Source organism: Schistocerca nitens, chromosome 7 (genome assembly GCF_023898315.1).
Source record: "Schistocerca nitens isolate TAMUIC-IGC-003100 chromosome 7, iqSchNite1.1, whole genome shotgun sequence".
Classification (NCBI taxonomy): domain Eukaryota; kingdom Metazoa; phylum Arthropoda; class Insecta; order Orthoptera; family Acrididae; genus Schistocerca; species Schistocerca nitens.
The window spans coordinates 19,802,524-19,817,962 of NC_064620.1; the positions used below are offsets into that span (position 1 = coordinate 19,802,524).

Below are 15,439 nucleotides of genomic sequence, written 5' to 3' on the forward strand. Positions count from 1 at the left end.
ATCACCTTAACATCCACCAATCCATTTAGCAGTTTTTTCTCATTCAAAATGCAGTCTGTAACAGATTTTCTTTTTTCATCTCATCCATACCTTTGATCTTATGACTTTTTTGTTTCTGATGGCAAGAGTTCCTTACTACTAGGTTGTTCCTCATACAGAAGTCAATGAGTCTATTACTTTTAGGGTTTCATGGTCCTCATCTGTGTGACCCCAGAACCCTCTCATACTATCTTTTACAATCCCCACTTGGGCATTCATATTATCTGTGATAATTGTTCCTTCCCCTCTTATTCTTTCCTCAAGGCTGTCTTCAACATTATCTTGTTCTTGTTCTTCTTCTTCTTCACACCAGCACTGAATGATGTTGATATTCTAGGAAGAATTTCATTTTAGCCCAGTGAGGAAGATCCAATAAGAAACAGATCTTACATCTGCCAGATGATCTTTTATTTGAAGATCAATAATAACACTGACTTCATTTTTTGCTTGGACTCTTCCTGACAAGAACAGATGATGTTCCCTTTGTAGCAGTTCCACCTGCTTTATATATATCTTTGTTTGTCGTACTTGGTGTCAATGTACTGCGTTGCTACACTGGCTGAAAATTGGGGTTTGTAATTTGAACACTGACTACTGTAAATGATGTATCCAACAGACGCACATTTGCAGTTCACAGTACTTTAATGTCACTGTTCACAACCCCCTATATACACATTTATATGGCCAGTGCACTATTGTTTAATTTTCCACAAGCCTCATTAATAATGGTTCAAATGGCTCTGAGCACTATGGGACTTAACATCTGTGGTCATCAGTCCCCTAGAACTTAGAACTACTTAAACCTAACTAACCTAAGGACATCACACACATCCATGCCCGAGGCAGGATTCGAACCTGCGACCGGAGAGGCCACGCGGTATCAGACTGAAGCGCCTAGAACCGCACGGCCACACCGGCCGGCCCTCATTAATAGTTTGCCGGCAAACCTCCACATACAGCTACAATAGTTTACTATTGAACATGTATGAGCAGTAAAAACCTAACCACAAAGTTCGCAGTTCTTGAAGAATAATCAGATATGTATGGAGCAGACACTGTCACTGTTTTTGCACACAGCTAAATTGCTTCATACTTATTACACAGTTAATTTGAAGCATTGTTGTTGTTGTTCTAACCAGCAGAGGTCACACATCTGAAACTTGGCCGTGGACTGACTGTCTTGTGATCAAAAATTGGGCCCTTATATATCATCACAATAATAGGTACTGAAACTACACATTGTTCGAAGTTTAATTTACAGAAATTACAATTAAAACTTAACTCATTAAATTAACTGAATACATAAAAAATTCCACCTTTTTAACAGTTTCTACTAGTACAAGAGTTATGCCGAATTATTTGGTTAAATTGTGAAAGTAACATATATCGTTACGCAAACAATACTTTTGACAAAACTGTTAATTACTTTGCCGGCCGGTGTGGCCAAGCGGTTAAAGGCGCTACAGTCTGGAACCGCGTGACCGCTACGGTCCCAGGTTCGAATCCTGCCTCGGGCATGGATGTGTGTGATGTCCTTAGGTTAGTTAGGTTTAAGTAGTTCTAAGTTCTAGGGGACTGATGACCTTAGAAGTTAAGTCCCATAGTACTCAGAGCCATTTGAACCATTTTTTTGTTAATTACTTTGGAACTAATGAATGGCTGATTTTGCTAATATGTTTCCGACTAAAGCCAAATAGATACTTTAAGATTCCTAGCATTTGTTGTCCTCATTATTGATGTACTGCATTGCTACACTGGCTGAAAAATGGGGTTTGTAATTTGGACACTGACTACTGTAACTGATGTATCCAACAGATGCACATTTGCAGTTCACCGTACTTTAATGTCACTGTTCACAGTCCCCCATATACACATTTATATGGCCAGTGCACTATTGTTTAACTTTCCATAAGCCTCATTAATAGTTTGCAGGCAAACCTCCACGTACTGCTACAATAGTTTACTATTGAAGATCCACGAGTAGTAAAAACCCAACCACAAAGTTCACAGTTCTTGAAGAATAATCAGGTAAATATGGAGCAAACACTGTCACTGTTTTTACAAACAGTCAAATTGTTTAACACTTATTCCACAGTTAATATGAAGCATTCTTGATGTTTTTCTAACCAGCACAGGTTACTCATCTGAAACTCAGCCGTGGACTGACTGTCTCATGCTCAAAAACTGGGCCCCTATATATAATCACAATGATAGGTACTGAAACTACACATTGTTCAAAGTTTAATTTACAGAAATTATAATTAAAACTTAACTCATTAAATTAACTGAATACATAAAAAAATTGACCTTTTTAACAGTTTCTACCACTACAAGAGTTATGCCGAATTATTTGGTTAAATTGTGAAAGTAACATATATCATTACACAAACAATACTTTTGACAAAACTGTTAATTACTTTGAAATTAATGAATGGCTGGTTCTGTTAACATGTTTCCAACTAAAGCCAAACAGATACTTTAAGATTACTAGCATTCCATCTTCCAAATGTTTACAATTAGTACAGGATTCATATTTGTTTATGTGTCAACAATAGAATTTAAGGAAAGAAACCATTACTGATTTCGCCAGGCACAGTCAAAATAATTTAGAAAATCAATTACATACATAAAAGTAAGCACAGAATTAGATCTGGTGTTATATTCTTTAAAACTGAGGGCCAACCTATCACATTTATGAAAATGCAGATTATATTCACATATACTAATGGTAAATAGTTAAAGTAACAAAATGAATTTAAGGAGGCAGATGGCAAAACAAGAGGGGAATTAAAATTATCCCAGCTTGCTTCATCACACCTTCTAAATTCTTTTGTTCCTTGTCTCTTCCAATTGATCTCTCTGTGTCCAAGTATGGTGATTTTCTTCGATTTTCATCCAGTCTATCTATTTCTCTATCTTGCTAGTTAGTGTCAGAATATTAACTCTGATTTGAGTCATATAGCAAGGTTTGTATATTCTCCTCTCAGGTTGTGATGTAGCATTGGGTACTGCACTTTCATTAATTATCATGGCCAGAGGGATAGCTAGTACAAATTTTCAAAAATTACAGTGATTCCATTTGAAGTCTCAATTACATTTGAAAGCAATTGCATTTGTCTGGAAGCTGACTCACTAGGACTATCACTTCCAATTATTTGTCTCTCACATTTATAGATCTTAAGCTTCAGAATTCCCCCCCCCCCCCCCCTCCCCTCCTCGCCACCTCAAGGCAGTGCTTCCCTTCTCATTTAATTCATTTTCCTGTCTTATTTGTGAAAGAGTTATTATATTTATGCCACAGAAGTATCATACTTACTATCCTCATCATTTGTCAGATCACTGAAATAGGTCAATACATTACTGTAAACTGGAAGTGCTAATGTTTACAGAATTAATACACTGTCAGAATAAAACATTGTTAAGCACTTTTAACAAATATATTGTACAAAACATATCTAATCTTGACTGTTGTAATCAAGTATTGTCAAAAATGAAACCAAAGAGACATTTTTACTTAAGCTTGTCTAATAGTCCCTGTTAAGCTATACATCTTTAGTCTAGAAGTGATACAGATGGACATCAAACGTTTTCAAAGCAGGACTGCAAATACTGCAAGTATTTACATTTATTCTGCGATTTGGCATCCCAGCTTGGTGTAGCAAGGCAAGGCATTAGGTAAGGAGCTCGGCATCATAATGCTAACAGCATCACAGTAAACAAAAGAAGTCCACAGAACTGTCATATGATTTGATCCTAGAATAAAGGCTTTCACAGCAGGTGTTGTCATCACTTAACACTTCCGGGCTGAGATGCCGTGGTCCATACATAAGACTCTCCCCTGACATTTCGCCTTTGACTGCGGAAGACATCCTCCGAGGAAAATCAGCGAACTGCGACGAGAGCATGAGGGAGTGCCATATACATAAGCCATTCAGAGGGCACCACTGTCAGTCATGTGACATCGGCTGTGCTATGATCTCTGATATTGCCAACTTTCTCAATTGAAATAAATTGCCTCGCTGCTGAAACCTCATGTTAGTGGAACGGACAGTCATGTTAAAAAAATTCATATCACTTCATCAATATTATTAAGGGAGTTAGTGTGGGCCCTAATGATATTCTGGTCAGTTTTGATGTGGTGTCGTTGTTTACTATGATTCCAGTGAATGAAGCAATCACATGTATAGCGGACATTTTTCCTAGTGATATTTTGGCATTATTCAGACATTGCCTTACAACAACTTATTTTCAATATAATAATGTTTTTTATGAACAGATTGACAGGGTGGCTTTGGGAAGTCCTCTTAGTCCAGCTGTGGGCTATCTTGTCCATGGAGAACTTTGAACAACAGGTGCTGCAAACAGCTAGAAAAAGACCAGCCAGCAGAGGTAGGTGTAGACAGGACACAACAAACTTTCAATAGGAAATTGAAAAAGAATGTAGGAAAGTCATCAAAAAGGAAGAAAGTTTTGTTGTTAGGCAGTTCTCATGCCAGAGGTGTAGGCCAACTTCTGCAGGAGGAATTAGGACCAGAATACCAGGTCACAAATTTTTTCAAACCAAGTGCTAGTCTGGATCACGTGACAGAGGATTTAGGTTCACTCTGTAAAGGATTTACCAAGGAAGACACCGTGGTTATTGTGGGAGGGCCAGGGAACAGTATCGACAGAGATCCTGGGTACAGTATAGAGTGTGACCTGGTAAAGATTGTGTCGGCATCGAGACACACTAATGTTGAATTTGTATCTGTCCTGAGACACCATGACTGGCCTCATTTGAACTCTTCTGTTGGCAGAGTTAATTTGGAGTAGGAACGGGTGCTTGGGTCAGGTGCGGGGGCTCATATTGGTGTGGTTCCTGCTGATTCTGTCAGTAGGTGGGACTATACCAGGCACGACCTACATCTCAGCAGGAAAGGGAAGGGGAAACTGGCTGGGGTAATAGCAGGAAATTTAAGAGGGGGGGAGGCACTGCCATGAATGGTAAAATACCAGTGGTTACAGGTGTTGGAGTAGCATCTTTTTTAGGATAGGTAAGACACAAAGATGTCAAGTTCTACGAGAGGTCAGTATTGAAACAAATCTTCAGTTTAGGAAAGAAATTAAACTGCACAATTCTAGCACATTGGATCACCAATCACAGCTGTCAATTATAAATTCCTCCTTTTTAGATTTATAACCAGTTCATTTTCCAACAGCCATTGAGCTGTGACATTTGCAGATATGTATGCTCTTCTCTCAAGCTGTTCCATATTTTGGTTACTATTTAGTATTGTCATGTCATCAGCATACAATATTTTCTTTTCTTCCTCCTCAATGCCTAAATAATAACACCACTGCTGAACATAGCAAACTGTTCTTTCAGAGATGCAATTTTTCCAGAAAAACTGAAGACAACGAAGGTAGTGCCAGTGTGCAAGAAAGGATGTAAGGATGATCCCAACAACTACAGACCAGTTTCACTGATATCAGGTTTCTCAAAAATCCTAGAAATGCTTATGTATACCAGATTAGTTAACTATTTGGACAAACATGACATTCTCATACCCTCACAACATGGTTTCAGAAAGGGTAAATCTACAGAATCAGCAATTGTCAGTCTAACAGAATACATTTTACAGTCCTTAGAGGAGAAAAAGGTTGTCTCTGCAATGTTTCTGGATCTTTCAAAGGCATTTGACACCATTGACCATGAAATGCTGATACAAAAATTAAGCAACTATGGCATTCAGGGGCAACCAGGTGAATGGATAAAATCATACTTGTGCAACCGCAAGCAGTATGTATCATTAGGATACCATTCATCACACGCTTTTTACATTCTCTACATGAAGAACTGTTCATTTTTTGCCTTTTTAGCGAGAGAGAAGCGTCACTACACTTTCCTATTGGTGCCATCTTGTTGTAACAAACCATCAATGACGTCCACAACTGGTCATTAAAAAATAAAGTAACCATAAATGTAAAGAAAACTAACTATATTAACTTCCAATTGAACAAAAAACACAATGCCACTAACTAGAATAAAAGTTAATAATAATGAATTAGAATGTGTAACAAGTACCAAATTCTTAGGGATGAATGTAGACAGCCAACTGAAATGGACAAACCATGTCAACATTTTGGTAAAGAAATTATCCACAGCATGCTATGCTCTTAGAATCCTTGCACCGGTATGCAATAATAACTGCCTTAAAATAACATATTACGGATATCTACACTCAGTCCTCAGCTATGGGATCATGTTTTGGGGAACAAGTTCCAGTAAGATACAAACTGTGTTCAAAGTACAAAAAAGAGCCATAAGGATAATAACAAACAGCAACAACAGGGCCCACTCTCTAGAATTATTTAGAAAGCTAGGCATTCTAACTGTTTCATGTGAGTATATCTTTCAGAACATAATGTTCATTAAGAAAAATCTCAACATGTACAACACAAACAGCCTAATACATGACCATGAAACAAGAGCTTGTCACCACCTCCATCTAGACAGAAAGAACAAGGCAAAGACGCAAAAAAGTATATTTTATAATGGGATAAAACTGTATAACAAATTACCACAAGAAATTAAAGAAATAAATGAGCCCCTCACTTTCAGACAAAAGCTTAAAACCTTTTTAGTAAGTAAAAGTTGTTATACTGTAAAAGAATATTTAACATAGATGTAGATTATTAGCAACATATGACATTATCACCAAAATATTATGTAATTATAAATGTGTGTGTGACTAGTTATAAAAACTACACAAAATATGAGAAACCTGTTTCACTGTAAATGTACATGTGTGCTCATGTGTTGTAAACTGACGACATCCATACAATATTTATTGTTCCACGGATGAATAAATAAATAAATAAATGTAACAAACCATGGCTCACTAAGGGTATAAAATATCTTGTAACCGGAAAAGGGAAATGTATCTGACAGCAAGAAAGAGTAGTGACCCAGAAACTATCAAACATTATAAAAACTACTGTGCTATATTAAGAAAGGTTATTAAAAAATCCAGAAGTATGTGTATCATGTCTGAAATCAGCAACTCTGATAATAAAATTAAAACAATTTGGAATATTATTAAAAGAGAAACAGGTCAACCAAGAGCACAGGAAGAGAGTATTACCATCAAATTGAATGAAAACTTTACGAACAAAAAGTCAGAAGTTGAAAATATTTTTAATAATCATTTTCTAAATGTTGTGGATATAGTAGGATCCAGGTGTTTAGAAGATGCTAGGCAGTTAATGGAAGAGGCCATACCTATGCAATTTGATACAATTGAAATCTCACCCACTTCTCCCTCTGAAATTAGGAAAATAATAAACTTGCTTAAAAGCAAAAACTCACATGGAATTGATGGCATTTCCAGCAAAATACTAAAAGCTTGTTCTCAACAGATAAGTAAGATTCTCAGCCACCTGTGTAATAGCTCTCTGGAACAGGGCATTTTCCCTGATAGAATGAAATATGCTATTGTTATACCTTTACATAAAAAACGGGATATATCTGATGTCAACAATTACCTCCAATTTCTCTTCTAACAGCTTTATCCAAAATTTTTGAGAAAGTAATGTATTAAAGAGTAGCTTCACATATCTGTAAAAATGAAGTACTAACAAAATGTCAGTTTGGTTTCCAGAAAGGTTTTTCAACAGAAAATCCCTTATATGCTTTCACCAATCAAATTTTGAATGATCTGAATAACCGAACACCACCCATTGGGATTTTTTGTGATCTCTCAAAGGCTTTTGATTGTGTAAATCATGAAACTCTGCTAGACAAGCTCAAGTATTGTGGCATGAGTGGGACAGTGCACAAATGGTTTAATTCGTACCTAACTGGAAGAGGGCAGAAAGTTGAAATAAGCAGTTCTCATAATATGCAAAGATCAGCACATTCCTCAAACTGGGGAACTATCAAGAATGGGGTTCCACAAGGGTCGGTCTTGGGTCCTTTGTTGTTCTCAATATATAGTAATGACTTGCCATTCTACACTCCTGGAAATGGAAAAAAGAACACATTGACACCGGTGTGTCAGACCCACCATACTTGCTCCGGACACTGCGAGAGGGCTGTACAAGCAATGATCACACGCACGGCACAGCGGACACACCAGGAACCGCGGTGTTGGCCGTCTAATGGCGCTAGCTGCGCAGCATTTGTGCACCGCCGCCGTCAGTGTCAGCCAGTTTGCCGTGGCATATGGAGCTCCATCGCAGTCTTTAACACTGGTAGCATGCCGCGACAGCGTGGACGTGAACCGTATGTGCAGTTGACGGACTTTGAGCGAGGGCATATAGTGGGCATGCGGGAGGCCGGGTGGATGTACCGCCGAATTGCTCAACACGTGGGGCGTGAGGTCTCCACAGTACATCGATGTTGTCACCAGTGGTCGGCGGAAGGTGCACGTGCCTGTCGACCTGGGACCGGACCGCAGCGACGCACGGATGCACGCCAAGACCGTAGGATCCTACTCAGTGCCGTAGGGGACCGCACCGCCACTTCCCAGCAAATTAGGGACACTGTTGCTCCTGGGGTATCGGCGAGGACCATTCGCAACTGTCTCCATGAAGCTGGGCTACGGTCCCGCACACCGTTAGGCCGTCTTCCGCTCACGTCCCAACATCGTGCAGCCCGCCTCCAGTGGTGTCGCGACAGGCGTGAATGGAGGGACGAATGGAGATGTGTCGTCTTCAGCGATGAGAGTCGCTTCTGCCTTGGTGCCAATGATGGTCGTATGCGTGTTTGGCGCCGTGCAGGTGAGCGCCACAATCAGGACTGCATATGACCGAGGCACACAGGGCCAACACCCGGCATCATGGTGTGGGGAGCGATCTCCTACACTGGCCGTACACCACTGGTGATCGTCGAGGGGACACTGAATAGTGCACGGTACATCCAAACCGTCATCGAACCCATTGTTCTACCATTCCTAGACCGGCAAGGGAACTTGCTGTTCCAACAGGACAATGCACGTCCGCATGTATCCCGTGCCACCCAACGTGCTCTAGAAGGTGTAAGTCAACTACCCTGGCCAGCAAAATCTCCGGATCTGTCCCCCATTGAGCATGTTTGGGACTGGATGAAGCGTCGTCTCACGCGGTCTGCACATCCAGCACGAACGCTGGTCCAACTGAGGCGCCAGGTGGAAATGGCATGGCAAGCCGTTCCACAGGACTACATCCAGCATCTCTACGATCGTCTCCATGGGAGAATAGCAGCCTGCATTGCTGCGAAAGGTGGATATACACTGTACTAGTGCCGACATTGTGCATGCTCTGTTGCCTGTGTCTATGTGCCTGTGGTTCTGTCAGTGTGATCATGTGATGTATCTGACCCCAGGAATGTGTCAATAAAGTTTCCCCTTCCTGGGACAATGAATTCACGGTGTTCTTATTTAAATTTCCAGGAGTGTATATTCATGAAGAGGCAAAGTTAGTTCTCTTTGCTGATGATACAAGTATAGTAATCACACCTGACAAACAAGAATTAACTGATGAAATTGTCAATAATGTCTTTCAGAAAATTACTAAGTGGTTCCTTTTAAACGGACTTTCACTGAATTTTGATAAGACACAGTACATACAGTTCCGTACAGTAAATGGTATGACACCATTAATAAATATAGACCTTAATCAGAAGCATATAGCTAAGGTAGAATATTCAAAATTTTTAGGTGTGTCCATTGATGAGAGATTAAATTGGAAGAAACACATTGATGATCTGCTGAAACGCTTGAGTTCAGCTACTTATGCAATAAGGGTCATTGCAAATTTTGGTGATAAACATCTTAGTAAATTAGCTTACTACGCCTATTTTCACTCATTGCTTGCATATGGCATCATATTTTGGGGTAATTCATCACTGAGGAATAAAGTATTTATTGCACAAAAGTGTGTAGTCAGAATAATAGCTGGAGTCCACCTAAGATCATCCTGCAGACATTTATTTAAGGATCTAGGGATAGTCACAGTAGCTTCTCAGTATATATACTCTCTTATGAAATTTGTTATTAACAACCAAACCCAATTCAAAAGTAATAGCAGTGTGCATAACTACAATACTAGGAGAAAGGATGATCTTCACTACTCAAGATTAAATCTAACTTTTGGCACAGAAAGGGGTGAATTATACTGTCACTAAAGTCTTTGGTCACTTACCAAATAGTATCAAAAGTCTGACAGATAACCAACAATTATTTAAGAAGAAATTAAAAGAATTTCTGAATGACAACTCCTTCTACTCCATAGAGGAATTTTTAGATATAAATTAAGAAAAAAGAAAAAAACCAAACAAAAAACTTATAAAAAAAAAAAATAAACAATTAAAAAAATATTATAAAAAACAAAAAATAAAAAAGTTGTTATATTCACTTAATTATGTTGTTAAATTAACTTAATTATGTCATGTATTGGAAAATTTGACTCGTTCCACATCATTACAAAATATCGTGTTCATGATCCATGGAACTAGTATTAATCTAATCTAATCTAATATGGACCCAAGGAGAAGAGGAACTGGATTCCTTTCTGTTACATCTGAATAGTATTAATCCAAGAATTCAATTCACTATGGAAAAGGAAATCATTGGTCACCTGAAGTTCTTAGATGTGACTGTAATCAAATGAGAGGACGGATCATTGGGTCGTAAGGTTTTCAGAAAAGACACACACACTGATCGTTATCTGCAGAAAGATTCTAACCACCACCCAAGACATAAAATAGGGGTGATTAAAACATTAACAGACAGGGTACACAAAATATGTGAACCAGCTCACTAAGATGATGAGATTGAACACCTTAGAGCGACCTTCAAGAAGAATGGGTATCCCAACAGAGAGATAGATCATGCACTACGCCGTAGACTGACAACCAGGACGGATGAAGATCAACACCAACTGAAGGGTAAGGTGTTCTTACCATTCATCAGAAAGGTCACTGATCGCATTGGAAAAATTTTAAGCAAGTACGATGTGGAAACTGTTTTCAGACCCACCACAAAAATAAAAGCATGTTTGAGATCCGCAAAAGATAAACGACATCCTCTAGCTACACCAGGTGTCTATAAAATTCCATGCAGTTGTGGAAAGGTCTATATAGTCTATATAGGCACAACAAAAAGAAGTGTCAACACCCGTCTGGGTGAACATAAAAGGAACTGCCACCTCGGATATATTGATAAATCGGTTGTAGCGGAACATGTGTTTGAGGGAGGTGATCGTGAAATAAAGTTTAGTGAGATGACCGTCATAGCAAAGACGTTGCATTATTATGCGTGAAAGTACAGAGAGGCCATTGAGATTGCCAAAGACTGCAATAATATGAATAGAAAAGATGAAGGCATTAAGCTGGATGAGATGTGGATGTCAACATTACAGTAACAGCATGACAATCGATTAATTTCAATTGAGAAAGTTGGCAATATCAGAGATCATAGCACAGCCGATGTCACATGATTGACAGCGGTACCCTCTGAATGCCTTATATATATGGCGCTCACTTATGCTCTCGTCGCAGTTTGCCAATTGTCCTCGGAGGATGACTTCCGCAGTCGAAGGCGAAATGTCAGAGAGTCTTATGTATGGACCATGGCATCTCAGCCCGGAAGTATTAAGTGATGTCATATGATTCATTTGCATAATGAAGATGTGTTTTCTGATGTCAGACTAAGTGGAGAGACAACATTTCCTGTTACTAACTGTTTAATACTGAAAGTTGGAATACAATTTGTTAAAATAAGTGTGGTGTTTTCCTTTGTAGCAAATTTGAAATTACTTGAGAAGACTCCAGCACAACTGGAATGGAAGCAAAGTCAAGACACTTGTTGTTCGCATGGTTCACAAAGGAGATTTATTCGCAGGCGCAGCAGTTTGGAGTTTTAAAAATTTAAAGTTGACAAATGAACAGAAAAATGTGATAGACTTGTTCATAATTCATTGAAAGAAATGCAATGAGGAACTGTTTAGTTTCATGATTAATCAGCCAGATATGGTATTTATTTCTTTACTATTTACTAGTGACCTGCTCTGGTTTCACAGAGATAGCACTATCCATGCCTGAGTGACCTAGTGCAACACACAAACCTTCCTTGTGAATCAATCTGTCTTTTAGTGAAAAACCATATCAACATCCCTACAGCAGTTCCTGAGACTAGAATTCACACACAGACAGAACAACACAACAGGGGACTTTAATTGATAATGCCTATAGCTGCTCTTTCACTTGTAGACACAATCTGCTTCTATTAAATAATTACTGTTGGCTGCTAACTCATATCTGGTGCAACAAACCTAGTGATCTCTCAAGGTTTTGGGAAACCTAAAAATGATTAATATGGTATTTTATTATGATACACAGTACTGTTTGTAAGGGGAAAAAAAGAAAAGAAAAGAGAGAGAGAGTTCCACAAACAAATATAACGATATCATCCATGTTTATCTATGACATAGTCAGCAGTAGAACCTGCTTGCCAGTTAATATACTTCTATTACATTGTAAATTGAAAATGATAAGAATTTCTTGATGCGACTTGATTTGTTAAGACTATAAAAGAACTAATTCTTCCATTTTATCATCAGCATTGTGCATCCCACGTCAGAGTTGTAGCATGAAAGTTGAAGCTGTGGTGCTACAGGAGAATGAAAGCCTGGAACAGGCTGTCAGAAGCACATGAAGACACATACTGATTGTTTGACAAAATATCATAAGTTTTCAGTGCATGTACAAACAAAACCATTCACATAACTGATTAAATGAGGAATTTTTAAACTGTGTATTACTAACCAGAGCTCTGTAATAATCCACAATTAATAACTCAGAAAGACAATCTTATGAGGTGGCCATCTGAGTTTGTTTTCTCACCTTGTAAGCTGTCAATCATGTTACATTGTAAATACAGGCGTGTAAGTTTCCTTAGCCGTCCAAGCTCCAGAGGAGTAATTGAGAAAATACCATTGTTGTCAAGGTACAGTGTTTTTAAATGAGGATACACTTCAGAGATATCGCTGTCTTCTGTCAAACCCATCTCAGTGACCTGTTTTGAAAATTAGTATCATGGAAAGAACAGTGCTTCCACATAAGCCAAACAGAATAACAAATTGCTATATTACATTAAGACTAAATTAATCATTACACAAGAAACTGATGTTTACAGCACTACATGTAGATATGTGCTTGCTTGCTTGTATATGTTGACTTAAATTTTAACACAAATGTTTTATTTCACCTTTGAGCATATTTACATGCAATTGGTGCCACCAGTGTTAACACAATAATGATAATAATAATAATAATAATAAATGAACTTGTATAAATGTCATTAACTACTATGTAATAATCCAATATGGATACAATACATATTTATGAAAATGTCAATAACAACAAAAAGTTTCTTAACAGCTCACTTACAAGATGAATGAACTACATAGTTTAGTGAATGAAAATAAATAATCAAGCAGGTAATTAACATGAAGTACATGAAACAGTAATAAAATAGTTGCATAGTGTGGCATATGTATACTTTGCAGTTAATTTATTGTTCATTCCCATAAGAAAAGTGGGTCATCTGTCACATACTCAACGAACTCTTGAGCAGAGTAAGTTACTTTACGTTTCATCCACCTCAAAGACTAATTTTAAATTTATTTACGGGCATTATGTAGACATTTACAGGTAATTTGTTGACGTAGACAGGACCAAGATATTTGTAACCGTTATGTGTCTTTGCAAGTGTAGCATATGACATAGTAATTGTATGTCCACTTCTTATGTTGTGATCATGAACTGTCCTCCTTAAGTCAAATTTTACTCAGATTCTCTTTAAGGGGAGTATGTATGGCGGAATTGGTCAAAAACTGACATTTTAGGATTATTATCTCTTATTAACATTTGATCTCTCCTGAAAAATGTGATGCATTATTTGTCAAAAAATTCCAATTGGAAGTGTAGTTTTTATCATTTCAAAGTTAATAGTGCGTGTGTAAAATTATCCAGTCGTTCTGCACTGACTTGCCTAAGTATTTCTATCTCTTGAACTATTCAATCTAGAATGCTGTGGTTTTCAGCTATTTATTCCTTGAAATCATGTTAATGTTCGTGTTAAGAGGTTGGATGCACTGTGTAAACAGAAATGGCGGTGTATCACATGCATTTTATTTATTTACTTTGTGGTTGTCATGTTTCATAAGTTTTGAACTGAAAACATAGTGGTTTGGTGTGTTATTATACGCTCTTATACCTCTTTTCAACATGACGAAAAGAAAGGGTTGTTTTAAGAAACGACATTTCCATGGAAATCAGCATATCACAATATCTGAATCCAGTGTTGATCCTGAAATAGATTTTTCACAGACCCGTGATAAGAACACGCCTACTAGTGCTTAGAAGAGGTAACTTGGAGACCATGAGTATTTATTTATTGACAAAGATCAAAATAGTTTAGGTTATGTTCTTTTAGATTTGAGTGTGTTAGGACAAATTTTGCAAGATGCTGTGTCATGTAAGGTTTGTGGTGGGCAAATTAGCATCTCTGAGGACTCATCTGCAAGGACTGGACTGGCTAACAAACTTGATATTCAGTGCGAAGTTTGCAGGCTCTCGACATCATTTTGGACTTCTGAAAAGTGCAAGAACGACTTGTTTGAGAGCAATGTTAGATTCCTGTATGGGATGAGGTGCATTGGGAAAGGATTGACTGCAGCTGAAGTATTATGTGCAACGCTGAACTTGTCAAACCCATCAACCAGATCAAGTAAGTACACCGAAGTAATTGGTGAATGTGTCAAATCTGTTGCAGTTGCTTCTATGAAAGCTGCTGCTAAAGAAGCAGTAGAATTAAATAACACAACAGACTTATCTGTGGCAGTTGATGGCACATGGCAGAAGAGAGGTCACACATCAAAAAATGCAGTTGCAACTGTCACTAGTGTTGACACACGTAAATTTTTAGACATTGAAGTGCTAACTAAATACTGTCATCAGTGAAAATCAGTTGATGAAACAAGTGAAAGCCATAAAACAAATTGTGCTAAGAATTATGAGGGAACTAGTGGGAATATGGAGGCTACTGCAGTTGTTTCTATGTTCAGACATTCGCAACAGGAGAAAGGTGTGTGTTACACTGAGTACTTGGCGGATGGTGATTCAGAAGCTTACAAATCAGTAGTGGAAAGCCAACCTTATAATAAGCAGATTGTTAAGATTAAATGTGTGGGCCATGTTCAAAAACGGATGGGAACACGTCTCCGAAAATTGAAGCAGACAAAAGGAAAAGAGAAGTTATCAGATGGAAAGACTGTAAATGGTAAAGGAAGACTTACAGACAAAAACATTGATGATCTCCAGCATTATTATGGAATGGCAATAAGAAACAATACACATGACTTACAAGGGATGAAACAA

The 15,439-nt window shown here is 38.1% G+C and overlaps 1 protein-coding gene across 1 annotated transcript in view; it reads right to left on the bottom strand.

Moving 5' to 3' along the window:
* The window catches only part of LOC126195455 (leucine-rich repeat-containing protein 9-like), a 42,031-nt gene extending 29,013 nt beyond the window's left edge, over positions 1-13,018 (bottom strand). Inside the window, exon 1 of the mRNA XM_049934082.1 lies at positions 12,902-13,018. Within this exon, the coding sequence (XP_049790039.1) occupies positions 12,902-12,920 (19 nt within the window). The 5' untranslated portion in view covers positions 12,921-13,018. The remainder of the gene's footprint in view (positions 1-12,901) is intronic.
* Between the last annotated feature and the right edge of the window lie 2,421 nt (positions 13,019-15,439).